The 27,316-nt window shown below is 43.4% G+C and overlaps 4 protein-coding genes across 5 annotated transcripts; all 4 read right to left on the reverse strand.

The window, feature by feature from the left end:
* Window positions 1-1,764: 1,764 nt before the first annotated feature.
* LOC108779083 (cuticle protein 64) lies at window positions 1,765-4,481 on the reverse strand. Its single transcript, XM_018546438.1, has 3 exons — window positions 3,998-4,481; window positions 2,529-2,732; window positions 1,765-2,184 (listed from the first exon to the last, which is right to left on the reverse strand). Exons 1-3 carry the CDS (start codon window positions 4,061-4,063, stop codon window positions 1,915-1,917), a joined length of 540 nt encoding a protein of 179 aa, XP_018401940.1. The 5' UTR covers window positions 4,064-4,481; the 3' UTR covers window positions 1,765-1,914.
* Window positions 4,482-8,398: 3,917 nt separating this feature from the next.
* On the reverse strand, window positions 8,399-11,482 carry LOC108779124 (tubulin beta chain). Its single transcript, XM_018546482.1, has 5 exons — window positions 11,114-11,482; window positions 10,423-10,887; window positions 9,616-9,920; window positions 9,095-9,392; window positions 8,399-8,875 (listed from the first exon to the last, which is right to left on the reverse strand). The coding sequence occupies exons 1-5, from the start codon at window positions 11,168-11,170 to the stop codon at window positions 8,657-8,659; spliced, it is 1,344 nt and encodes a 447-aa protein (XP_018401984.1). The 5' UTR covers window positions 11,171-11,482; the 3' UTR covers window positions 8,399-8,656.
* Window positions 11,483-11,920: 438 nt separating this feature from the next.
* Window positions 11,921-15,464, reverse strand: LOC108779117 (innexin inx2). The gene is made up of 5 exons (XM_018546473.1): window positions 15,282-15,464; window positions 14,741-14,892; window positions 13,407-13,649; window positions 12,716-13,011; window positions 11,921-12,143 (listed from the first exon to the last, which is right to left on the reverse strand). The coding sequence occupies exons 1-5, from the start codon at window positions 15,460-15,462 to the stop codon at window positions 11,921-11,923; spliced, it is 1,095 nt and encodes a 364-aa protein (XP_018401975.1). The 5' UTR covers window positions 15,463-15,464.
* Window positions 15,465-17,340: 1,876 nt separating this feature from the next.
* Window positions 17,341-27,022, reverse strand: LOC108779133 (cubilin). 2 transcript variants are annotated; one of them, XM_018546495.1, is made up of 4 exons: window positions 26,396-27,022; window positions 24,393-24,576; window positions 22,772-22,986; window positions 17,341-20,908 (listed from the first exon to the last, which is right to left on the reverse strand). In XM_018546495.1, the coding sequence occupies exons 1-4, from the start codon at window positions 26,402-26,404 to the stop codon at window positions 18,491-18,493; spliced, it is 2,826 nt and encodes a 941-aa protein (XP_018401997.1). In that variant the 5' UTR covers window positions 26,405-27,022; the 3' UTR covers window positions 17,341-18,490. The 2 variants fall into 2 exon arrangements, with proteins under 2 accessions (XP_018401997.1, XP_018401998.1); XM_018546496.1 differs by having other exon boundaries at window positions 24,393-24,580.
* Between the last annotated feature and the right edge of the window lie 294 nt (window positions 27,023-27,316).

The following is a 27,316-nucleotide window of genomic DNA, read 5'->3' on the forward strand; positions in this document are numbered from 1 at the left end:
ACGTCGTAATATTTTGCCAATTTCGCCACTGCAATCTTGGGCATGACGAAGAATAAACGAGAAGCGCAGGCAGCGCGCGTTGATTAATATACGTCCAACACATACAGGTTGCGCACGCAACCACTCGATGCTCTTTTTATCACAATTTCTTCGACTAATTTCTATCAAGTCCATTTCTCACTCTGGAAAATATTGAACGTTAACAGTTTTCAAATGATCAGCGTGTAAAGAACGAAACGTTACTCGCGCAAATTAAGCATCGAGGGGACAACAACAAAATCACGTTTTTCGATTAATTTTAAGTGGATTTCACTCCGACGGAATTTTAATTCGAGATTCAAGGCTCAAGCCATAAAAAAAATGTGTAATATTAAAAAAGTGAGGAACGTGTGTAAATTTAACAAAAAAAAGATGATTGACAGAGCGTTCAGTGATTCTGGGACGCTCGGTATTCGTGACGTGCAAATTAAATTCATGTGAAACGAGAACGCACATAATTCACTGAATATCTTCTTTATCAATCTACCTTGGACAGAACTGTTGACTTTAAAGAAATAGAATCGCTTTGCGAACAGCTTGCGTGTATATCTACATTATGCATCAATTTAATTAATCATCAGCTTGCACTTATATTAAAACTGAGAATGTTATCTTGACATACTGAAATTGATAACGTTTTTTGTGTCGAAAAGATTTGAAATAAACTGAAGATTATCTTCATCAAGCGTCTAATTCAGGTTATTACCGATTCAGTGTTTTTGGTAGATTCGATTTTGATATTACTCGCTATATTGATTTAATGATTTTACCAAGCTGTACAAATTTAGAAGGCCATCTTTAAGAAGGCAATCGAGAAACGTTTACCGTATCGAGTAATAAGACGCTTATCAAAACGTGTGATCAAATATTGAGGCGATAAGACGCGACTTTAACGGAGTGAGTACATATTACATAAAGCGCGCGTTATTATATAAAATCGAGAAATTGAAGTTACGCCAAAGTAAAAGGACCAAAACGAGCTGATCGGGATAAACAAAGTTTGCGGGTGCCTCGCCTTAGCCTTGATCTACTCTTAAACCTCGCTTCTTCATTGCGCTCGTACACACCTTCTCACCTTGCGCAACGCTCTTACGCTCTGCTGGATGCACGAATGGATGGATGGATGGATGGATGGATGGATGAATGATGGTCTAAGATTGAATGTATAAAAGCCTCTAACAACCGCGTCCCCGGTCAGACGTGACGGATCTTTGAGGGTGTAAGATCGCGATACGGACCGATACCGATCAGCGATGGCATGTCTCGAGGTGCTGGTGGAACGAACTGTTGAAATCGCAGCAACCGCGAAATCGAAGATTAATAACGATAAGATGATACATAACGCTAAGGAATTTTAGTACGCATAATATACCAAGACTGATTTGAATAATTAGCCGAATGTAAAACTGTCTGAAAAATATAGTAAGAAATAAGCAATAGCAAATTCAAAATGTTGATTTGCTTACCGATTAAGTTTTTTTGTGTGCCACAGTCTTAAGGTCCATATCTGCCTATTTCTACCAACCTCTGATTAATTTACTCTATCTTTTTCTAACTTTTACAACTAGAAGAAGATAAAACGTAAGTTAAAGTTGAGATAAAGTTAAAATCTACATAGAAATGAACATAGGACGATCCCTGAATATCTTGGCTTTTTCTTTAAGTTATATTACGGCAATTGAGACCGTCGATCGTTGAATAACGCTATAAGAAATAGAGGCGACGTAAAGTATGAAAATATATATTATGAACATCAAGTACATAGCCGATGACAATGTTTTTGGCAGTACGGCAGTAGGCTGCGTCTCCAGCCATTTACAATCGAACTTGTCGAAGAAGACAAGCTACTTCCTCGAGACTTTAGTTCGATCTCACTCAGTGGTAGTATCCACCATATCCGTAACCGTGGCCGTAGCCGAGTCCGCCGTAGCCATAGCTACCGAGACCATATCCAAGACCGTGACCATATCCAAGACCGCTGTGAACGTAGGTGACCGATGGCGGAATCGTGTATCCATAGTGGCCGTAGCTTATCGCTGGCGCGGAATAAGTCGGAGCGTAGGCTACCTTTGTAATAGGTGGGGCGTACGCCACTTTTGTGATGGCAGGTGCTACGTACTTAGTGATAGGTGGAGCTACCGCGACCTGAAGACAGAACGAGAATTACATCTCGTCTGTTATTTTGTTTCACATAACCACATATAAATTAAAATTTCATTAAAAATTGTAATTCTCCCCTTAAAATGTACTCGGTAATTATTCCATTTTTTTTTCCTCGTCCGGGAGCGTTATTTTACCGAAATAATAATGCAAAACCTTATTTCTACTGAATTCATTTTGCACGAGAGCTCGTTTATGGATTACAGCTAGTGAAACCGGAATGTTGCTCCGGCCATTCGAAGCTGCTCCGGTATACGGTGATAATCCTTCCCTTCTCATGTCGTAGGGTCTGGTCGTTACATGCCGAACCGTTTGAGAGCTTACTTTACCTTGTACGTATTGGCGTAGCTGGTGGCAACTGGAGCGTGCACGTATGGTGCGACCGCCGCTACTCCATGACCCAAGCCGTAACCACCATAGCCGTAACCGCTGCCGTAGCCGCTGCCGTAGCCGCTGCCGTAGCCGTAGAGCCCTCCGTGTCCGGAGTATAGGCCGTCGGCTGATGCGTAAGCGACAGTGGCGAGAAGGACGATCTGAGGTAAAATATAGATGTGCGTCAAGATGCTTTGACATCAAACTTAATACAAGAGTTATGAAATTCAAAGGTGATCTTTCTTTAGGAACAGAAATTTATTAGAATAATATATAAAATATATGTTTATTAAAAAAAATACGTCCCATGTAGAACACAGTTCTCCGTGAGAAACATTTCAGAGAAATTTCTTTTCACAATTCTTTGTGTCGAATAGGATTTTTCACAGCCATAGTAGAATTAATACAGAAGACTATGGAAGACATTTAATCTACTTATAGGAATGGAAATTGCGTGTTAAATACACGCGATTTAATAATTTTCTCTCAGATTTCGATCTTCAAAAATTAAAAGAATGTTTGCTGAAGTATTTAAAAATAGATATAGATGATAATAATCTGAAAATAATTTTATGGAATAATTATATGGATTACACACGCACACATCAGAATATATAATTAATGCTATAAAAGGTTTTATTATTCTATATTATAGCAATCAGTTTGACTGAATTCTATCATATAAGTATTTTAATGGTCCAAACAAAATTATCTTCATTAATAGCTAATTAAATTTTTAGATATTTCAGTAAAACCGTGCAGATGTATAAACGTATAGAATAGACAAATGTATAATGTATAAATACGAGGTAAATTAAAATCGCGTATTTCTCGATCGAGAACGTTTTCGCCAATTGAGTAGACATTTCTATGTGAAATTATCCTAAATGACGGTACGATAGTTTGAAACGAGCGATTTGCGTCGTCGCGTGTAGCCTTCGGCCTTATTTACGCATATTCAGGACGATTTCAAACGCGTATCATGCGATATGAATGAAACAAGCGTATTCCAGCGCGATAAAATCGTGCCCGCGGCAGCAAGTAAAGTTCACAGCAAATGTTACGTCCAAGCATTTCTCACGGTACTGCGAGTCGACTGTCTCTGTAGCTTTAGATAAGTCTATTCTTCAGATAAAGGCAAAGTTATAAAAGGATAACAATTTTCACAGGGAACGAATGTCGAAATGACAATTTTCGAAATACGAACGTTTTACATATCGCGGTATATTCCTCACAACATTTCTCTTATGGTTTAGAAGAAGAATTCATTTTTAAAAACTTCGAGAATTATACAAAGTTATATGTAGGTATACATATGAGAGATAGCTGCCAAACTCTGCGTTGCGTCCGGGAAAAGCGCGTGTGGGTGTCTCTCCACGAGAAAAGTTTCGCCGGCATTTGTCCGCCCCGAGTACTTGACACTCACCAGCTTAAACATGTTGCTCCGAGTGCTTGCGATCTCTTGTGTCGGTACTGTTGACTGACTATACATCTCGAGTACCCCGTCGTAGATCACTTATATATCCCCCGGCGGATTGTTTTTGCTCGCGTCAAAGATCCAAGGGGGAGAGATGCGGAAAAAGTTTTCCCTGCCAATCGTGGACGATGTAAATTCGCAGGTGAGGTAAACAGCGTGATTCCCGCCGTCGACAGTGGGGTGGTGGGTCGAACACTCGGGGACTCGTTACGCGCTCACCTAGATCCTAGATCCTTTGCGGTGCGGATGACTCGTCGCGAGACCGTTCGTAGGTTCGCACGAAGGACGAAGCCATTATCGGCCCGAGCGAGAAAAGAAGGAAAAAAAAAAAGAAAAAGAAGTATCGGTTGTATTCGATTTGCATCGTGAGAAAAAGCGCGTCCGTGCCACCTTGAGCGCACGAGCCGAGGGAGGAAAGGAGAGAGGTTCCCTCCTTCGCACCGTCGACCCCGGCCACTCTCAATCGCTTTCTGTAATTATTCGCGCGTCTATGATCTTGTCTGTGCTCCGCGAAGCGTGAACAGAGCAACACGGGGACCTCGACCGATCGAATGTGGCACGCGGTGGTGCGGAGGTACGTGATATACACCGGCGACACGGAGAATTCTCTCTCTCGTATATGCTTCTCCTACGTTTTATCTCTATAATTTTCTCTCTCGTTACTTATTTTTTTCATACTAGCTTCTTATATATTATCCTCAAATTTATCTATAAATTATTATCTATATAGCTTTTTTTGCCGCAGTTATAAATTTATCTATCCGAGATATCTCTTTATACACATCTCTTTTATATGTATTAAAAGAAAATTTAATTTAGATTTTTCTCCTTGCACGTTACAATCTCTCGATCGCATGTCATATATTCTCTTATCGATCTCTCGATGCCTCTACGATCGATACTTCTATGGAGGATGAGTGGGTGTGTCAAACGCGCGAGTGTCGCTTCCGGTCACCATCAGAGCGAAAAATGAATCATCTCGCGTATGCAACGACGAGCTCGTGGAAATACGTCCTCTGTACATAACTAGCATAACAGTACATTGTACAACTCGATTATTCATGGAATTCATTCGCTCACAGAGATAATAATGCGGATCGCGAGCGCAAAAAAAAAAAAGAAGGGAGAAAAGAGAGGCGGCGTACTTCATTAACCGCGGAACAAACATTTTTGCGTATACTCTTTCCTGGCTCGCCTCAATGTCGTATATACCTGCAGCCTTGCTGGTCGCGGCGGATTATCCTCATCCTTATTGCGACTCGTGCTTACACGTCACCTCGTATATACCGCTGGTAAACACACAGTGGTAACGCGAGCGTGAAAAATTTCCGCATAATAAACGTTTACTGTTCACTGTCACCTTCTTAATAAACTACGTATACGCTACATCATACATATGGATGTATGCAAATACTTCTTGCCCTTAAGACGTTTTTATTAAATCGCTCATTTCCTCTTCCACCTTCGACGTGTGTAGGTCGCGCGACCTGGTGTAGATTTGAAAATCGCAACAACTTTGTTCTTAGAAATTATTCAATATTAATATTATACAGATTGCGCCGCTCAAGGGAGTGTAATTTACATGTAATTTATAAATTCTTTCATCAATATATGAAACAAGTCTCTCTATCTATAATAAAAATTCGTCAATATTAATATCGTATTTGAACAATTTTCGAAAATTTATATTTAAAGAAATTTTTTACAGAGATAGAATTACCGCAAAAAATTTTTATCATATATTACGAATAATTCTCCGTTTATTTTAACGAGCTAGCATTTATACGCATCGGAATTAAACGGGCAATTCGCTATATATTCTCCTCCGTTTTCGCTGGTCTTTTTTTCGCGTTACGCGGCCATTTGTAACCAACCCTAATGGTTTACGATGCGATTAACTCGCCTGCGCGCCTCGGTATCTATACGGTATCTACCCTTACGTGCACCCGCGAAGCACGCCTAGACCGATCGCGAATTGGGGCTAACGAAGATAAATATCGGCGCGATGCGATGTACGTATATCGCAAGTGAGATACGTTACGACGTGCTGTGTATATTGTAGGTATATACGCGAATTCTCTTTACGTGAAACGCAAAATGTCGCTGCGAAACAAACGGTCCGCTGCCTCCGGGCGGGCCGCGGACGATCGATTTTTAAAAGACGGCCAGCTACCGAAGAGAGAGCGATGCACACAGTCGGATGACGATGCACAATGCAATACGTACAAAGGTATAACGTACAGGGTGTCCCTCTTGTCGAATGTTAATTTCTTCTTAAATTAACGAATTTCTTGATTTGTTGGCAATTGATTTTTCCTTGGCGAGAAACGCCGACCGATAAAGATATAAACAGTTGGAGAAAAAATCTTTTTGCCAATTAAATCTCATACCCAATGTATAGTTTAATTTTTACTTTGATACAACTCTTTATTTTCATATAGTTCTGAGAATTAATAGAAAAAGATCAAAAGTAGATTGAACCAAAATTATCTACGTTGGTGGAAACGGACATCACAAGCCAAATCGTTTATACGTATACGAGTTTTTATAATTTTTTAAATAAAATTCTAATTAAAGATACGCGATACTAAAGAAAACTACGCTATAAACGATGACTTCCCACGATAGTCACGCTAAGAAAAACTCGAATCCAAATTGACCGAGGAATCGTCGTCACGAAAAATATAAGTCGCGAGAAGTTGGACACCTTGTATTTAAGTCGAAAGGAATTAAATCCGTTAACCCGTGAATTCTGCGCGTTTTACATGATACATGGCATTTTTTATTTATCGTTCTATTTTGCTTATCGGACAACGTCAGCTCCGCCGCCGTTGAATAAAGTCCTCTTGCTTATTCTCTGTATCGACGTCGATGACAAGCGACAATAAACGTTTGTAAACATGTCCGCGTCACGCTTATTTTGTTTTCTTTTCCTTTTCTCATAACACACAATTATTATATAAAGTCGTTCGCAACCGCGAGGTCGTTAACGAGAACCGAGCGAAGATGCAAGATCGCGAGAAACCGCGAGAATAACACGCGCGCTGACGGAAACTGGAACACCGTGATCTAAATCCCAACGTTTATGCGTCTGCATTATTAGCATTAGCATTCCGTGTGTGGACCACACGTGTGCTCGGTAGGAGTGTCCGACATCCTCGCGCACGTTTCCGTCGCGGTTACGTAAACGCCCTCACGGTAGGTAATAGGTAAACGTATGGACTTTGTTTCTAGAAAATTTCTAAAAAAGGAACAATATATCATCATAAAATTGCTGCGGAAAGTAGACGTATGTAAAATCTACATCTTCTCGCATATTCCTTTTTAATATTTTCTTTAAAGACGTTTCAGCGAGATAATCATTCCGGATTCTCGCTTCCATCTCAAGATTTCGCGGATCTCCGATGTAATATTGACCGAGAATATTTCCAAAGATATATCTCTCCGGCTTGCCTCATTTTTCGCTGGGGATTCAGGGATGCGTGACATCACGTCGCTTAACAAGTTCTCGCCTCGGCAATTGTGCAATTATCGTTTGCCAATAATGTTCTTGATCGCAAAGACCGAACGCGAGAATGCGGCTGATTGTACGACGTCGGCACCGGCAATCGGCAGTGTGATGCCGGTGTGATGTACGAGCCTCCGATACGCGCCCCGCTGCGATTTATTACGGCGCGTTATCGCGGCGTCGGGAATTGTAAAAGAATCGCTCCCGGGCGTAGAATGGAGTGTCCCGAAATAAATCGACGAGTGATTTTTAGTCGGCTAAACGGACCGTTGCCGTTACTCCGCGGATGAAAATAGCATTTAATAAAATGAATAAAAATAATCGTGAAATAAAAGCGCGTATTAAAATTGAAATACAACGAGAATAAAACGTAATAAATTTAATTGCGAGAAGCATATAATGAATACGTCGTGTTCGAGTAACAAGGAATATTGCGAATAGTACGCCGCTTGAAATGTATAGAACGTGTGTAGTGAAGAGATCGGTTTCAATTTTTAATTAAGGTTTAAAGTGTTCTTCTTCCTCCTCTCTCTCTCTCTCTCTCTCTCCCCTTCTCTCTTTATGACTTAGTACACTACCGAAGGTAAGCAAGCACCACCACCGTCAGTGGTGGTAGTGTTTTACTTGAAGGAGAGGAAGCAGGAAACGTTTCCCCGATACGTACATTTCGCATTATCTCCGTAGCGACCGGAGGTTACCCGGAAACCACGCGCAAACCCCGGAGTGAGAGAGTGTTCCGTTTTCGTCGTGTTCTAGACGCGGTTAAGAGGATGCGAGAGAAATGAGTGCTTCTTACGCGGGAAAATGGAGCGGGAGCTTCGTTTCATTCTTTTTTTTCATCATTTTTTTTTTTTCTTATTTTTCTTTCTTTTTCTTTATTTTGTGCACGTAATATACTTTCGACGATGGGAGACACGCGGAAGACAAGGAACAACAAGCTGTCGGCCGACGTTGGCTCGGCTACATATTATTTTACACTCTAAGAAGATACGCGAGGGTGGGGCGATATAACTATACGTAAAGAAGCTACGAGAGCGGAAAGGAAGCAGCAGGTGTAGCGCGAGCACTCGATAAACATCTTCCAGAGATGGGGACGATCTTCACTTGTCCTCGCCCTCGCCCTCTTCCTCCTCATCAAACTCTCCCTCCTCATCGGCGGTCGCCTCCTGATACTGCTGATACTCGGACACGAGATCGTTCATGTTGCTCTCAGCCTCGGTAAACTCCATGTCGTCCATGCCCTCGCCGGTATACCAGTGCAGGAACGCCTTGCGTCGGAACATCGCGGTGAATTGTTCCGATACCCTCTTAAACAGCTCCTGTGACGCAAACAATTATTTATTACATTCTCGATATATATACAATAATTAGTCCTTTCCGAGTTTTGCTTCTTTCAGTATAAATATACATTTAACGAACTCTGAATGACGAATAATTTGTTTTTGGAAAATTTGCAACTCTCTGAGAAATCGATTGAAAATTCAATCGATTCACAGTTGAATTCTCTTTGTTTGACAACAACCAAATAGCAAACGAACCTGAATAGCCGTAGAATTGCCAATGAAAGTCGCGGACATTTTCAAACCCCTCGGGGGTATGTCGCAAACGGCTGTTTTCACGTTGCTCGGTATCCACTCGACGAAATAGCTGCTGTTCTTATTCTGGATGTTGAGCATCTGCTCGTCTACCTCTTTCATCGACATTCTGCCACGGAATACTGCAGCCACTGTCAAATATCTGCCGTGTCGCGGATCGCACGCGGCCATCATGTTCTTCGCATCAAACATTTGCTGGGTGAGTTCCGGTACCGTGAGTGCCCGGTACTGTTGCGAACCTCTAAAATATCGTTTTAGAATTACGTAAGAAGGTAAGAGAAACGGAAAATTACGTACGCGAATAATTTTCCTCTAAATAATTAATTCATTCATTGATTTTATTTCATTGCAATTTAGAAAATTTCGTTTAAATAAAATATCAATGTAACATCGCGATTCTTAAATAGAACGCTGTGTGACGCTCCATTTAATAATCGATTAGTTTTCTTTGCAAATAGTGAGACCTAGAGGTTAAAGGGGCAAAGCCGGGGATGAAGAAATGCAGTCGCGGGAAAGGGACCATGTTGACGGCGAGCTTTCTCAGGTCTGCGTTAAGCTGTCCGGGAAATCTCAGGCAAGTGGTAACGCCGCTCAAGGTCGCGCTGACGAGATGATTGAGATCACCATAGGTTGGCGTGGTCAGCTTGAGAGTCCGGAAGCAGATATCGTAAAGCGCCTCATTGTCTATGCAATATGACTCGTCTGTATTCTCGACCAGCTGATGTACCGAGAGAGTGCAGTTGTAGGGTTCGACCACGGTGTCCGATACCTTCGAAAGGAGGCGAGAATAGACACTGACGTGCAACGTATGACATCCCGACTGCGGTATCGGTCGCGCTCGCGTATCGCGCAAACATGAATACACAAACGAGAGAGTACAAGTATTGTATTCCGGCAACGCGCTCAGTATTGTCCTATTAAGGACAAAAGGTCGGTTCCTGGCGGGTGCTTTGTCTCGCATCCATTGTATCCTTATCCTGCGCGCATCAGAAAGACTTTCATGTTGCGCCGCAGCGAAACACGTTCTGCGGATGATTCCCGATACACGTGGAAATTTGAAACGTAACTCTTGACGTGAAATCCGATCTCGCGTATTGTTTCCGAAAGTCAATGAAGATTTCATCCGTGAATATATACATATACAATACACACAGAGAGAGTCTAAATTATTTCCTTTAAAACCATACGCTAGACGCGAAACGTTTTATTCGAACAGAAGAGAGCAATTTAAAAAATGACTGAAATTAAAATGTATACAATCATATATTCACCTTCGGCGAAGGTACCACGCTGAAGGTCATCATGATTCTATCGGGGTATTCTTCGCGTATTTTGGAAATAAGCAGAGTACCCATGCCGGCACCAGTGCCACCACCCAACGAGTGTGTGAGCTGGAATCCTTGGAGGCAGTCACAGCTCTCGGCCTCCTTGCGAACGACGTCCAAGACGGAGTCGACGAGCTCGGCGCCCTCGGTGTAGTGTCCTTTGGCCCAGTTGTTACCAGCGCCGCTTTGCCCGAACACGAAGTTGTCTGGCCGAAATATTTGGCCGAACGGTCCCGAACGAACCGCGTCCATTGTCCCGGGCTCCAAATCGACCAAAATCGCACGTGGCACGTATTTACCGCCTGTCGCCTCGTTGTAGTAAACATTTATTCGCTCCAACTGCAGATCTGAGTCACCGTGATACGTGCCTGTGGGATCGATCCCGTGCTCGTCCGAGATCACCTCCCAAAACTATGATTGTTGCAATAAGAAAGAAATTTCTCTAAAATCTCTCGATACACGATCGTTTTGCGGATTATAAAGATATTTTTGCGTGTGCAAAATAATATATATTCAAGGTTATATAAATACTTTTTATCCCAATATATATTGAATAAGTTTATTTATTTCTCAGCTCTCGTGATATGTATCGACATGAGACTTATATCTGAGAGTCACTTCAGAACTCGAAACATACCTTTGCTCCAATCTGATTGCCACATTGGCCGGCCTGAAGATGTACTATCTCGCGCATGTTCGCTTAACTTTGACTTTGCAAATTCTCCTCTTCACCACGATAAGTGTGAAGCCACGATGAGTGTAGCGAGACGACGAAATCAAAACTCTTCTTCGTCGTCGTCGTCGTCGTCGTCTGTTTCCGTTACCTTGGAAATGCGTAACGCGCACGTATTCCGGGGAACGAGGCGATACGAGAACACAGGCTGTGAGATAAGATCGAGAGCGCAAAAGATCTCCGATGCGCGACGAGACTCGTAATAATTCCGATGAAATCCCTAACCCTAAGAACCGTAACTCGGATAATTTGGTTGAGTCAAACTCACGTTCCCATGGATACACGTCTAGCGAGAAGAGAGTGTCTCAATTCCGCTTCTGTTTCGGGACAATTGAATGTGTAACGTTGATGAACAAAAGACTCATACCGCAGCTCGTATCTGCTCGTATTGTTCGTCGGTATTGAGTTGTCGAAAAGAAATTCTCGTACTCCTTAATAGATTTTAAATCTCAACTCGCGAGAACATCTCTTATATAGAATAAAATACGACAACTTAGATTCGAATATAATTATTTAATAGCTTGTGATAAATTTTTAGAAAATCTTTTTACAAGATTTTAATTATCTTTATTGAAATCGCACAGTATACATATTTTATTGTGAGATATTTGATATCGGAATACTCATCGAACGTTTATATCTTATAAGAACATTTTAAGCTTCGTAAATTGAATTCAACGTAATGCTACTTAGGCGAGGTCGAGAAAGGATCTAGATGAAGTCCACGAAACTCTTAGTCGTGAAGGCTTTCGCTATCTCATTAACCAGCTCCATGTACACGATAGGATTGACGTTCTGTGCGAGTTGGTGCAATAGAAACCAATCGCCGAAATGGAATACTCGTACAACACGCTCAGCCTTAGATTTCTCGAGCCTGCGAACTGCACCTCGTAGAAGATACACTCTCGCCCATGCTTGAGAAAACACTATGATCCTGCGAGGAGGACTGTGTATCAATTGCATATCGATCCTCGACGATACTTGTAATTTTTCACAGCTCTATAAAATATCGTAATGTTTTTTTTTAATCCTAGATTGCCATCGATGCTTAAATTTTATCTACAAGTAAGAAAGACTATTGAGGACTGAGCTGTATCTTTATTGATGAACGCAGAGAAGATCCATCAATATGCTATCAAAAGCTAGCTACAAGTGGAAATTTAAAAAATTTAAAAAATCCATTATTATATCTATAATTATATCTCAACTACCTGGTGATTAATATTATAACAGAAATAAAAAAGTGACTTCAATTTTTTAAAACATTTTTGTTATTATATATTTTATGTACATTGATAACGAGATACGTTGTCACTCAATAGCGATTGCATTCTAGGATTAAAATACAATGCAAGATTCAATTATAGCACAAAGTGCTGGGAAATTGATGCGAGTACAAAATATTATGATACCAGCGTAGAATAAGTTTTATAGATGGTTGTCGTATGTTTCTGACGGTGTAATCAGAATTGTCGTAATGCGCAGTCGTTGAAGGAACTTACGTACCTATAGATTACCGCCAAGCAACCGACGCCTGCAAGAAACACCAGCCAGAACCAGAGAACGACGAAGATCTTCTCGTTCACCACGTTCAACGGAAGCACGCACAAAGCATCGTGAGTCTGCACGGAACCCGCAGGCCCGAATGTGTGAATCGTACATTTGGTCACCTTCGGAAATAATCGCGCCATAGGGTCGATCCTTTCGTGAGGACTCGCCTCGACAAGAAATGCGCTCACCATGGGTCCGTATCGTCTAAACTGTCCCTCCAGAAATATATCCAACAGATATATCTGTCCTATCTATCGATGGAAGGTTTTATCGAGAGTTTTCGTTAATTTAACGCTGCCTCTCTATGACATTTATAAAATTAATAGTCGCAAAACTTGTTAAATGTCTTAACGATTCCGTCAATTTTTTTACTTGCTTAATCGTAAAAAAATGAAATGGATATATTTTCTACGTTAAGAGCCCTCGAGTTGTATTTCCGCGCGATATATATCGTTATTTGAAGCAAAGTTTCGACCACGTTTCGTTAGTCCGAACTCATTATCGAACCCAGAAATCAATTATTCACGGTTATTTCCGCGCAATTTCCTCGCTTCTGACGTCATAATCCCGGTTGGCCGATCGAGAGATCCCTTAAGTACCTCCGCAGAAACTCCTCGTTTCTAAACTGGAGGGGAATTATACTTACCGAATTTAAGAAGTTCAAGAGCTCGCACACGAAGAAACGCATGGCGTAGAAGTTATGAGTGTGCAGATTCGTTTTGGTGAAATATTCGACGAGCTGCTGCTTCCTCTCCTCGGTCCAGACGTCTCTGAGAAAGGGAGACGCGAGATCTCGCGAAAGAAGATCTATGGTATCTCTCTCCCAGATGCCCCATAACGCGCGTGGCACATAAAAAAAGATGGCTTGCAAGCCGAGAACGAAGCATACCTAACAAACATTACATCCTTATTTCTAATTTTTCTTAAATTAATCTCTATCTTATCTCGCCTCGTCTTAAAGAGAGGCGAATTTTTAACAGCTACAGCAAATATATTGTATCGTCAGAAATTTAAAAAAAAAAAAAAGAAAAAAGACATCGTAGATAATTAATCGTGTATAATTACGCAGACAAATATCCGGTAGAAGATATTTATATTTGATTTAATATTTTTTTCCATTCGCAAACCTAAAGATTTCGCATGGGAGACCCCTACTGTGCGTTCCCTTTCGCGATATAGAGATGTAAGATAACGGTCCGGTAGAGATCTGCGATCTCTATTTCCATTTCCTCGCGTCGTCTTCCGTTCTTTCCGGACGTTTTCCTTTACATTCACGCGTTCACGTTTCAGATTTCATTCACGCTCGCGCAATACGTCCGCATGCGCCGGTGAGCCGAGAGAGCGACCTGACCATCGGAACGAAGTGCAGCCGTTATCATGCATCTCGCGTACGTGAACGCGCTGGTATAGGTGTGTGCATTCCGTACGGAAACTTATGCGATCGACCAATTCCGTCGCACACGCGCGTTCTCTCCCTCGCATTTCTCTCCCGTTCGCTTTCAATTTTTCAGAGTGCCCCATCGAAAAACAATTTAGGGATGCCTTTGACGAATTCCGAATCGATCTTTCCTCGGCGAGAATTTCCTAGAGAAGTCTAACGGAAGTAGGAGTCTCTCGGAGAACTTTTATATCGAGCATAAAAATTCTTGAGCTTTTGGCCTTGAAGGGTACGAGTCAATAAGGAAACTTTGTGTTTCGGCTGAGTTCATCACTTGATTTTATCGGAGATTTTATTTAAAGCTCGCGAAAAAATGTAACTTATAAAAAATTTCACAACAAAAGTAAATATTTGAGAGAGAGTCGCGGTGAATTCATGACGACTTCGATACCGGTAATCTATCGAAAAATTGATATAAGTGAATTTTCCCGTATATAATTTCCGGTTTAATAAATATATCGTTTATATCAACAAACTGTTTATCGACTGATTGTATCAGTTATCTCCTCATCCATATCGTAAACGTTCTAAATTCAGCTGACCCATTGATAATATCGATGATGACGGGCTTCGTCATCTGGAAGGGCCTGTCCTACACCAGCACTGGCTACACCCCGGCCAGGAATACCTTTCAGATGTCGGGATACCGTGAATGTGCTGTAGATCCAGCAATACGCATTTACGGGATCTTTGTCTGCCAGCAACATATCAATTATGACCAATTATTAATAATAAGTAATATATAATTAAATACACTGAAAAAGAATCTAGTAATAACTATACCCAAAAATGTTGAATGAAATAATTTCAATCAAATGTTCAATCGATATAACTAAAAACGATTTCACTCTTCTTTTTATTAACAATTACGAAATATTAAAGAAAAATAAATTGATATTATATCACTTGACATTTGGTAATTGCTACTTGACACTTTTTTCAATATAGATATATAAAAAGATACTTAGAAAGAATTTTTTAATGTGCAATTATTACGATTAATTCCTTGAGCTCGACTTTTGTAAGAATTTGAAATCCCAAATGCTCGCGCACTTGAGGTTTAAAGGTTAGCGGTATTCTTACCGATGGAAGTATCGGTCATGCAAGAAATCGGTTCGCCGATGTACTGCTTGGCAGTTACGAGAATCGTGCAAACAAGCAGTAGGAGAACGGTGACGCGCGAGTGTAGCCTGAAGACGACATTGTCGACACGAACGGATTCTTTCTGCAGAAGGCATTTAATAGGTGCGAAGAGGTCCAGCATGGTTATCGCGTGTTCTTTTGTCTCGGGCACCGAAACAAAGCACAATAGAGAAAATTCCAGGTTCCGCCAAGGCGCAGCATTGTGAAAGAAAGCTTTCGTAGCGTTCGCTCCAAACTCGCCCAGGGAATTTATCGCGAAAAACAGACAGGCTTTTCGATTGTGCGCAAAAGTGACGTTTAAATCGATGCGCGAGGAAACTGGCATAATGAAACGAAAAATTAAATGAAATTTAAATCGGATTATGCGTCACTATTACGTAGAATTTCGCAAAGATCAAAATTACGAACGACGCAGTAAAGCGACGGGCAAGAAATTATTACCGTGTAAATCATCGACAAGAATGGCGCTGCCCAAAACTGCATCCGCCTAATTGGTCCGCACTTAACCAGCGAGCAGACTCGTAAATCTTGAACGTAACGATCTCACGCTGTAATTTTTGCTCTCGCGGCAACGATCCTTCTCGCTTTTAATTCATCGTCGTATGCACCGCGAATTCGGGTTCTGAGATTTTTCCAAGTCGAAGGGATTCAGCTTTATATACATAAGTACATATAAAGAAATCCATCTCTTTCCTTGACTCCAAGGATGCTCTTTATTAGTAAAAAATATAGTAATCATGATAATTGTTATTATCGCAATTACATGTCGTAGTAAGATAATCGTTATACCGTCGATTAAAGATAGCTGCGCGCTCGTTAATAATGCGCTTAATACCGCATCGCTCGGTTGTGTGCGTGTCATGTGAATCCGTGTGGGTGTACGTGTATCCGCTATTGAGATTGTCGCTAAACCTACATAAATGTTTCCCTATATACAAACAAACATCGTTCCTAGAGCGCGGCAGCCCCGGGGGCGGCGGGCCAAGTTTCCGAGTCTGTTTCTTGTTCTAATTATAATAGTCCTCCTATGGAGAGGAGGAGGTCCAACCAACGAGAGTATATCGAATTAACGGGATTCCTTATCGCTCTGCGATAGCCGGCACCTTATTATTATATTATTACCCGACGCGACGTCTCGCCGACGCGCGCGCGCGTTATCTTCTCTTGTTTATTTTATTTAATTATTTCTCTCTATACCGGTTTATTTCTAAAAAGCAATTGGTTTTACAAACCTCCTTCTCTAACCTTTGCCTTATTATATACAAACTGTTTGCACTGTCGACGATCACATGCATCATAATAGCTGCATATTTTAGTAGGCACGCTCATTCGGTGTCATAGAGTCCATAGACATCTTGCGAATCGGCGAATCCATAACTCTTCCTTTTTTTCTTCTCTCTGTTGCTTTCTCCAATGTGGACACTAGAGCGATTATATACCTTGCGCAACGCGGATTCGATATATGTATATGTATATGTATATTATATTCGATACTGTCGCCGAACCTCAAGATGTTAAATCGACAAGGCGTGTCACGACCCGTCAGAAGCCACAATTACTGGATAGTACTATCAATTTCCGTCGTTCCCGCCATTCCCGCTGTATTTTAAGTCAATTTAATTGCATCTTGCTCGCGACGAGTTTCTCTCGAGAATTCACGAAGCAGGACAACTTTGAGCAACCGCTAAGGACTATATCCCGAAGTCGGAATCTACGACGATCGGCTCGCTGATTTGCATTTGTACGAGCGACAAAGGAAATTGAGGATCCATGCTACTCTGTTCTACGATTTTCTAGAGGTAGCAATAATGCCACCTGATAAACGAATATGTTATGTATTACGTGTAATATAATACGAGATAATTAATTTTAATTATAAAACATTTATATGTATAATATAAAATTATTCAATTACTAATTATTCTAATATTTTCGAAACACAATAGAATAATCAATTTAAAACTTAAACTAACTTAATCTAATCCATCTTTTTTTTCCCTTTTATGTTTCAAACTCATTATTGTCAGACTTCGATGCTGATTATTAATAAGATTCTATAATTAGATTAGAGGAAAGAGATAATAAAAGTATAAAAATGTTTCTGCTTGTATATCGCGTTGAAGCTACCTATATCTTGTATAGATGTCTTGGTATCGCCGCCCGTACAATCAGCGACAGAAATAACCCGATCGCCACGAATCTACGATAGTTCTCGCGAACGTGACATATGAGAACGATCGAGATGAGAGCTATGTATGTATGTATGAAGTTCTACGTCTATGGCAGTGTGTGTAGAGAAGACGCGATGACAATACGACGAATATAACGCGGCAGTGGCAAATACAGTTTTGCTTAGAACTTTCTCGTCGCTGTAAGAGAAGGATAATGTATGGAATCATTAGAGTTCCGTAAAGAGTGTAAATAGAAGACCGACAATGTGATGAAGGTGGGATGGGCGATCGGCGTTGACAGACGGTAGTAATACTTGAACACCGCGATAGAGAGTAGTAAAGATCCGGAATCAACCTCTCGCAATTAATGAGCAAACTCGACGTTCATTAGACCCGGAAGCATCACATTGAGAGAATTACTTGTAATGTCGGATCTGTCATTTGGAGCAGCATGGAAAAACATCTCCTGGCACACCTCGATGAGTCTCGAGAAGGAGAATGCCTCTCGACCATTTCTCGATCGATTTCTCAAACAACACAGAGGTCTGAAGGACACAAGGGAGACAACGCTAACGGTCTCGACAGCTGTTAAATAAGCTTGGAATTCTTCTCTAGATTATAATCTTATCTATACGTACAGTTAGAGAAACAAAATTTATTTAACCGAAATTAGCAATGCAGAGCTCAAAGAGCTCAATTTGATCGACGTATGTTCAAAAAGTTAAAACGTCACAAAAGGAGGACGTTTCTGTCTCTCTCTCTCTCTCTCTCGTCATATGTATTTGCAGTTGTTACTCCAGGAATAAAGATTTATCGTTTATGTACATCTACCATACGCGTATGTATACAAGCATATATGCGAGTATAAAAGAAAGAATATTAATTCCTTGAGAAAGGCGTTATCAGTTTGTTTCTCAGACCTCTGTGTTCTCTGAATTTGTGCGTATACCCGCGCAGAGACAGGCACGATCGCGCCTCTTAATAGGGCACGTGTATATCTCTGGGGCGCGATCGTCCTCTGCAAAGCCTGCACATGGCGATGAAACACGCCAGACCCAACAGAATGGCGAGACCGATGCCTAAACCTGCTCCAGCCCAACCGGCGGGTCCAGCGAAACCACCGCCGGTACCACTGACGGGACCACCGCACGTCTCTACTGACTCGTCGTCCGGCTCGTAGAAGGTGCCATTCAAGATACCCGGTAGGGGCAAGCTGCGACTGGGACAGTTCACCACGCCGTTGCACATCAATCTCAACGGAATGCATCCCGTGTCGCCAGGACACTGAAAACCGCAGTCCGCCTCTAATTTGCCGGTGTTGAGAGCCCCGGATCCGTCCCTTGGTAGATGAAAAAGTTCAGTCCATGCGATCTTGAAGGCCGCCCTGGCTGGTGCCATGGATCCGGTAAACTGTATGATTACAGCGGGCGATTCCTCGATGACGTCACCGCCTGGCGCCTGATGATCTATCGGCGGGGTGATGTAAGCCGCTGAAATGATTGGCATCTCTCTCACATAGCTGACGTTCTCACCGCAAATACCGAGATACGGCTCAGCATTGCCCGGCAGAAAGATCTCGAGCTTGCCATCCTCGCAGGAACGCGATGCGAATTTGATCTTGTCAAAGTGCAGCCAGAGATCGCGCTCACGGTTCACCCGTAATTCCCAGATACACTTGATGGACCTGGGTGGCGTGACGTATCCCAGTGCCTCGTAATGCGGAAACTCAATCTCACCATCGGTGGCAGGCGGCAGAAGCGCCGGTCCGCATAAAGGACTATGCGCGAATTCGTATCTTGCCTCAAATAGTGGCGCGGGCCACTTGAAATAACTCGAGGCCGCGTGCGCACCGTCCACCAGCAGCTTCAGATCCAATCTTTCACCCCGAGAGACGATCCTGAGAACAGGCGGTCGCGGCGGTGCCGGCGATGATGAGGTCGTGGGCGCCGGAGTGCCGTTGTTGTTGATCCGACAAAGGCAGTGGCCCTTGATACCATCCGGATTAGGTTCCCGAATGATCACCCGATCCACTCGACTATCCCAGCAATGGCCGCACTGAGCGTACGGATGCTCCTTGAAGTTAATTGACTCTATCACGAGAATCACGCGCGCGTACAGTCGCTTATCCGTAATGAAGCTATAGGTGCAGGACAGATCAGCGGGCGGGTCGCCCGGTCGTTTATAAACCAAAGTATTCAATGGCGATCGCAAACGACCCGAGCGCGTCTTCCACGATGCGAATACTTCGTCGCACTCGGTACCGGGCGTGGGTTCGCCGAATCTCGTCGCATTGAAGAAGTCGTAATGAGCCCAGTAATAGAGCGAGCTACCGGAGTAACTGCCAGTTTTGCTTTCGAATCGCACGAATAGAGCGTTTGACGTCGAGACGAAGTCGTGCTTCTCCATCGGTTTGCTGAAAGTGTCGCAGAAGGTCTTGATGATCCGGGCGTCGTCCGGCCAGTCAGCGTCATAAAGCGTCAGGCTCTCACCGCAATCGCCATCGTAAGGCTGAATCGGCGACTCGATTCGGTTCACGCGAAAGCTGGGGAAATAGAGACGAGCGATCTCGCCAGGTCGACCGCGTAGCAAATAGGTGCAACTGGTGTGTGGCGGGTACCAGTGCGCAACCGACAGAAAGATACCCTCGTTACCACTCACGAGAGATTCGCTGTTCAGCAACCAGTCGCAGCTGCCGTTTTTCACGCCCGCAGTTTCTACATGACCGGGCCAGTTGCCCACGTTGAAGTGGAAACCAGTGTTGAGCAACGGACCAGCCGGCGACGACACGAACTCGACGTAGAGATCCTCGCTGGTACCAATGATGCTGTACGGGAATTTGCCCATACCGCAGAAAGTGCCGATCACCGGACTACTCTCGTTCTTACCGTCGTACACGCGTATATAATCGTACGGGCAGTGCTCCGAGCCGGAACTGATCGGCCGCATCGGACACGTCATGATATTCTCACAACGTTGGCCATCGATGTTAAACTCTTCGTTCTCGATGTAGAGTTTGATGAAGGGCAGTCGGGTGTTTAGACGATATTTGCAGTGCAACGCGCGCGGATAAATACCGGGATAAGCCGGGCTCTGTACGTAGCACGTCTGCAGCCGGCAGTCCTTGAAGACGCGCTCGCAGTAACTGCCTGGCACGACTTCGCCACGACGATTTGGATAGAGCTCCGGGTGTTGGCCGTATCTGAGATACACCTCGAACTGCGGTTCGGCACGCGAATCGAAACTGAAATACGTCTGATCGGTGAAGTTGTCCGCATGGAAGATCACTCGTACGAAGCTGGTCTCGCTAATGAAGGTCTGCGGCTGCTCGGACTCACCGCAGTAGACGCCCGGGTCCTTGCGATTGCTCACCTCCGTCTTCGTGTTACCGTCTATGATCTGGAACAGTGAGATCTGGACGTCAACGCGCGCCATGGATATATATAACGATCGATGAACGTCAGAAGAACGACGTCAGAAATCGGGAGGCTTAATTAATTTTAACGACCAATAATATCTGATGCCAACATTTTGTTGGCACGCGTAAAATATATAATTATAAGTAATAATCGTTTATGCATAATTAAAAGATATAATCGGTGAAATTTAATTATACTTTTAGTTTATAATTAAATTTCTTTATATCGTGTAATGTGATCTGGTTGAATGCAAACGTTCTATATTTATGAGTTTACGCACGTAAACTCTGCATTCGCAGCAAAAAGCTATTCTGCAAAAATCATCAAGTCTATTTAAAATTAATAGGCATTTCAATAAGACACGCGATAATTTGATAAAGAATTATTAGAAAATATAGGAAGGTAATATATTGATCTGCAAGTTTACACGAAGATGACAAGAACTTGGAAGACGTTACAACTTATTCAAACGGAAACTAACAGTTCAGTAAAGATACAATGGTTTCGCGTCATGCATCCCGCTTCTCGAATCTTACGATCTCATGCAGAGGGAAATGTACCTGAAGTGACTACTATTGACTTTTCATCCTTTTTTACTGGTGTAAATTTGAAAGTCGCGAGGGAAACCGAGGGAAAATACAGGGGAGAATAGAGAGCATTGTGAACAGAGAGAGAGAGAGAGAGAGAGAGAGAGAGAGAAAGGAGAGGAGAAGAGAGAGGTTTACAGCGTCACAAAGATCAATACCTGATACCGAAGTAACTGAGAGAGGTGGCAGCAGGACGAGTGCGCCCGCGCGCACTCGCTCGCTCACTCGCTCGAAAGAGGAGCAAGCGGGGAGAAAAGTGAGGAATCACTTATCGCGTTCGTCTCTTATACGGAAACGCTCTAATTCGCGACATTGATACGGCTGCGTTTACCCCTCGCGTATTCATTGTCAACTTCATCCCGATGTACAAAATTAGATTAACGCGAGACCGAACTATTCCATTCTTATAATAGTCGCGGCGCAAATTTAGTTATTAGTTAATCGCAATACACCGTCATAGGATGTTACGGGAATTATCAGAATACGCGAGGGTTCTAGGCAATACGTTATTCGAGAGTCTCTATTTTAAACTAGCTAAGTTGCAGATTTCGATCAAATGTAGATTCGATGTGATTAATTTAAATTAGCTAAAGTTAGTTTATATAAATTATTAGCAAAGACTCAGTAAAATCGATAAAATCCTATAATATTGAAATAAAAGATTCGATGCGATTATTAAATACAGATTCTATTTTTCATTTCGCCGTAGGGTATTCCTCGAAAGTATGGAGTCTGGTGCACCTAAGCGTAAAATAGACCCTAAATGCATCGTTGCGTACGAAACGAAGCGAATCCGATAATGATATATCAGACTCACTTTACATCTGCGTGTGTTATTTTTTTTCCGGAAAGCTTACGAATATGAAATATGCGCATTTCCATCGTACAATGCGGGTTCGACTGTATACCGTGTATGCATTGGTCCGCGACGCGATTCAAAGAGATACGCGAGTATCAGCGGCATCCCTCCGTCGTTATCCTCCCTCGTCCCGCCGGTTCAGCGTCGATATCCAACTCGAATCGAAAGAATAATCGAGGAACGCTATTGTCGAACCGAAATTAAATTCCAGCGCCCGATTAATTGGCCGGATTCTCCCTATTCAATTAATAGGAGAGCGCGAAACGAGGGGTGCGGAGACGTTCGATGAGATGAATTCGGCTATGTCGTTTGGATGCGCGTCCTGGAATTAGGGACTCTCATCCTTTCTTTTTCTTCCAAACAACAAAGTTCACACACACACACACAAAGCGCTCACCTGCAGATAACCTCCGCTGCAGGTAGTAGCATTCTCCAGCACCCCGACCTTAAACTTCTTGAAGCGCACCCGCAGAATCCAGTCCCGGGGTGTTCCGCGAAAGGCACGGAAACGGTACCAGCACGAGAGGGGTTTACCCCAATTTGCTGGGGTCACCGCCGGGCTCGACACATCTTCGTAAATGTCCACTGTTTTGTTACAATGGCCTCGGTCCGCTGAAATCAAGCTGGTTAGAACGAAAAAGAAGAAAGGGAAATCCCCTCTTCTCTTCTTTCGTTTACATTCTTAATTTCAACTATCAATTATTAATTTTGCTAATTACATGTAATTTAATACCAAATAAGTATAATATTACGGTAAATGTGTGTTGATAATAATTTTAATAATTTTATTAATTATAGCAATAAAAAGGATTCATTAGTAATAAAAGATATACATAATTAGAGTATATGCAGGATTAAGAATATTCCCGGAATGAAACTCACAACTTTAGAGAAACATACTTTTTAATTAATTTCACGTAGACTTCGCTTTAATGAAAATGGAGGAGACGCGGTTAAATGACGACCTGCACCCGCGATGTCCTCGCTAAGAAAATATCGATTTCGAAAAAGCGAGCTGGCCGCGAGAAGAACGAAAATACAGGATGTCTCGTGCAATTGCATCAGGACAAGGATATTTTTCGTTGACCCGGTTGGCTAACGGAGGAAACGATGAAGGAACGGGACACGCGGAACCGATAGAGCGGAGAACGCGCGACGGAGGGTAAGGAAAGGCGCGACAACACGCGACACAAGTTTTGGCCGTGTAATCGATATTCGACCCGCTTGCGAGATACCTCTTATAAAGCGGCAGCCTCGTATTATGGCCGGGCCGCCTCTCGTTCGTAAATCACTTTTCCGCAGGGTATCAAAACCCTCCCTAGGTGGGTTCGCGCCCAACGCAAGTATACCCAGCGCAAGTAAATCTCTCTAATGCGACGGTTAAGATTCGAGGCCGCGCGTCTCGGCTGTTACACCGATAATTCGGCCTGTTAGCCGCGTAACGAAGTTGCGATAATTGCTACCAGCTCCCAGAATAAGTAGTTCCCAGGCAGGATGAGCTTTCATTAAACCGCGCATCATCGGATTTGAATGCGGGTCGAAGTCTTTCGAGAGAGAGGGATCCTTAAACGAGATTAATCCGCCAGTCGCAACAATATATTTTATCCACTGGATTAAATTAGAAATTGAAAGTCGCGGTATGTCGTGTTCAACGTTGCAAACGTAGAATAAATGTAGACTCGGGAATAATCGCGAGACGAGGATAAACACAATATTAGAAAAGCTTTTAACGTGTTTTATCACTGCTTTTTTTTCTCTCGTAAACTCTGACTCGGACGTCTCGAAAGGCGAGTCGCGCGATTCTTATCGGATCGCTAGAACGGGTAATTATATCAATTAGATAAATAGCGTAAGATTGTAGAAGAACGCCAGAGAAAGGATCGCGGTGTCGGATTGCATCCGCCGGCGAATAAATATAGAGATCGTTCTCGCGTGTCGCTGGCCTGGAAATTTGAACTCTCTCGCTGGAATTATACCCTGCCCCTCGGTTCCCCGCAGCTCCCCTGGATTAGACTTACCTCTGCGAATGGCAGCGGGACTGGGGGTGGCCAGAAGCAAGAGGAATATGGCGAAAAATCCCCAGCCCCAGCTACCGAGGAGTACCAGCACAGGCATTCGAGGCATTCCCGGGACAAGTGCCGAGGCTGTCAAAATACCTCCGCTTTCTCTCCTCTTATCTCCATTTGCCTCTCCCGTCGACGACTACCTGTGCATACGCGCATATAAAAAAAATACACGTAACAACGCACATATGCATGTGCTCGTACATATAATATCGTTCCATTGATCCGTCCTGTCGTGTGTGCATCGAAAAAAATATCGAACACCCTGCGCATGCATCCGCAAAGTCCTTCGAAAAACAGTACGTAGTATAATTTCGTGCGCAGAAAATATATCCCGTTGTATCTTTTCCAGCAAGCTGATTTGTCGCGTTATTTGTCGACGCCATTTTGACATCGAAATGACATTAGAGACATCATTTTAATAACAGAACAACAATCTAGACTTTTTCACGCCGCGAACTGTGAATTTGAGAATTCCTTTTTCCTACTCCAATCGCAATCTTTCATAAAATTTGTAGTTTTATCGCTGAAAAGAATAGTTGGAAAATCGCTGGTTCAAGCGCGATGTCTCTGTAACGCGAGAGGTATCGCAAGTGTGATGCGCAAGTATCGCATTATCATTTCCCCAAAGGACAATAAGGAACACCGCATGGTTTGCCAGATGGGTCGAGCGCGTACGCCGGAAGGGCCTCGTTCGTACGTCCACGTCGAGAGAGCGGGGTGATAATTGGTTAAATCCGCGTTGACTCGGGCTATCGACAACAGTACTTCACCTCCGGAATTTTCTCTCCCTCTTCATTCACCGTCGCTTTCCTCCCCCGCTCTTCGCATTCCCGCGCTGCATTCATTGTTTCGTCTCTCAAGGGAATTCAATATTTTTTTTCCCAGGGCACGCGCGATTTCCAACCATTCGCAGCAAATTCAGATCGTTCAACGCGAGGATCCAAAGATATTTAAAGATTCAAAGACTCCCCGCGCGGGATTTCGACTCGCGAAGGTCCGAGGTGCCAGAATTGCGAACGGCCAAGGTCGCGAAAGTTTTTTCTTTTTTTTTTTTTTTTTACCGACAAACTCGTACATTTCTGTCGGGACGTCCGTAGAATTGATGCACTCGCGGATTTTCAGATTCTATCGGCGTGCGCGAATCGAATAAAGGCAGGCGCGTGCTGAAAATGTCGAGTGAACCGAGCTCGAAGCGGTTAGCGCATCAGCAATTTAGATCGCTCGTTGATTACGTGCGTGCATAGGGGATGCCGCATAGACGACGCGCGTTTTACAAAACAAGCAGAGACACGAGAGAAAGAGGAGGAAACTGGAGCGACGATTTCGCGAAATCGTCGAGCGATTGTTTTTCCCGATTCACCGACATTTCGTCGTGATTATTTCGTATTACCCCGTCTCGACGTCGAAAACGCGTGCTCCGATGCGAGATGCATACGCAACGAGAACGTGATTTCCGCAACGATTTGCTCGCGATTACACCGACAGCCCGGATCCGCAGCAAAGGGATTCAGGAATTCTTGCTCTTTCATGACTACGTCACAGTCTTGGAAAATCACAGAGAAGATTACATTTTTCTTCTTATTTCGTCTATTCTACATTCTAGGCTCGCAAGTCGTGAGAAATTATAAGTAACGCATTAGTGACAGTTGATTATTTTTTCTCGTATTCGAGTGGTGATTACGATCAGTTTCTTACGACTTACGACGACTCTGTTGTAGAACAGGCATTAATCAAAGTACATAAATTTTATCAAAACAAACTGGAGATAAACTTTGAGAGAATCTCAGAGAGAATCCAATTAAAAAGATCATGCAATTCTTAGAGATAATCTTTTAGCTCTAAATCGCTAGATGAGAAATAATAGAAATTATTTGTTTCGAATGAAGAACTCGTTGTGGCAATTCAACTACTGTCATCGCGACAATGGAACATGCACGAATCCAGCATTCACGCACCTTTACCATAACACTCTCATGCTCCCCTCCTGATCTTACTCCGATCTTCGCGGAGAGCTCGTTCTCGCTGCCGATTGAAATCACCGACGCGATATCCTCCACGCGGATCCCTTCGAGTATGCCATCTTCTCTCTCATCAGGATAAACGCCTTTCCAAGCGAATGGTTTGCGTAGCGGAATTTACATCATCGTCCTTGGCGTCGTATCGACCACGTCGCCTGGCACAATTTTCCTCGCGATTCTCAATCGCGCACTGACGCACATAGAGCTTTGAAAGACGCTTCGAGGATGCTGCTCGAGATTGAATCTCGTGGTGGACCACTACCACCGACGACGATGGTGGTAGTGGTGTCGATGGTGGTGGTTTTCAGTCCTAAACGAGCACTACCGCTGCTGTTGGTAGTTTTATGTTGCAGCGTGTAGATCATCAACGCGTCATGTCGCAGAGAGTGGAGTACGAAATACGGGAATAAAGAGAGCGGAAAGAGAGAGAGAGAGAGAGAGAGAGAGAGAGAAAGAGATTAAAAGAGGGGAAGGAGAGACCCGGAGGAGAGGAGAGGGACGAGACGAGGGAACGAGAGAGGGCACAGTACGAGAAAGCACTCCGGCGTGCCAGTTGGAAAGCCAGGCTGCTGAGAGTCGACTGCTGGCACGAAAACTCGGAACGTGCGGCTGGCTTAACCGCCGTCCGCCGATCGGAGCTGCGGCGGGTCGAAGCTTGCGCAAGCTCTCTGGCGTTCTCTTTCCCGCTGTCTTTCTCCCACGACGTCGACATGGCGGAACGCTCTCCCGTTCTCTACCCTCCACCCGCGTGGGGTCCTCTCCGATCCCTCTGTGTGTGCCCCGTTTCGCAGTTCCGCTCCCCTTCCGTTTACGATGACTTTCATTGAACTGCTCCTCGTCGTTCCCGCTCGGTCCCTC

The sequence above is a fragment of the Cyphomyrmex costatus genome, unplaced genomic scaffold (genome assembly GCF_001594065.2).
Source record: "Cyphomyrmex costatus isolate MS0001 unplaced genomic scaffold, Ccosl1.0 scaffold55, whole genome shotgun sequence".
NCBI lineage: Eukaryota > Metazoa > Arthropoda > Insecta > Hymenoptera > Formicidae > Cyphomyrmex > Cyphomyrmex costatus.

Excerpts from the sequence above, each read along its gene's own strand:
- LOC108779117 (XM_018546473.1), bottom strand. The coding sequence starts at position 15,462 with ATGCTGGACCTCTTCGCACCTATTAAATGCCTTCTGCAGAAAGAATCC. Across the intron at positions 14,893-15,281 it reads CATGACCGATACTTCCATCG|ACAAAGATCCCGTAAATGCG; the intron begins GTAAGAATACCG and ends TGTTGCTGGCAG. Across the intron at positions 13,650-14,740 it reads ATCATCGATATTATCAATGG|GTATGCTTCGTTCTCGGCTT; the intron begins GTCAGCTGAATT and ends AATGTTTGTTAG.
- LOC108779133 (XM_018546495.1), bottom strand. Across the intron at positions 22,987-24,392 it reads TCCCGCTGCCATTCGCAGAG|CGGACCGAGGCCATTGTAAC; the intron begins GTAAGTCTAATC and ends GCTTGATTTCAG. Across the intron at positions 20,909-22,771 it reads GCAGCGGAGGTTATCTGCAG|ATCATAGACGGTAACACGAA; the intron begins GTGAGCGCTTTG and ends TCACTGTTCCAG.
- LOC108779124 (XM_018546482.1), bottom strand. The coding sequence starts at position 11,170 with ATGCGCGAGATAGTACATCTTCAGGCCGGCCAATGTGGCAATCAGATT. Across the intron at positions 9,393-9,615 it reads TTTGCCCCTTTAACCTCTAG|AGGTTCGCAACAGTACCGGG; the intron begins GTCTCACTATTT and ends ACGATATTTTAG. Across the intron at positions 8,876-9,094 it reads GCAATTCTACGGCTATTCAG|GAGCTGTTTAAGAGGGTATC; the intron begins GTTCGTTTGCTA and ends TTTGCGTCACAG.
- LOC108779083 (XM_018546438.1), bottom strand. The coding sequence starts at position 4,063 with ATGTATAGTCAGTCAACAGTACCGACACAAGAGATCGCAAGCACTCGG. Across the intron at positions 2,733-3,997 it reads GGAGCAACATGTTTAAGCTG|ATCGTCCTTCTCGCCACTGT; the intron begins GTGAGTGTCAAG and ends ATTTTACCTCAG. Across the intron at positions 2,185-2,528 it reads GCTACGCCAATACGTACAAG|GTCGCGGTAGCTCCACCTAT; the intron begins GTAAAGTAAGCT and ends TTCTGTCTTCAG.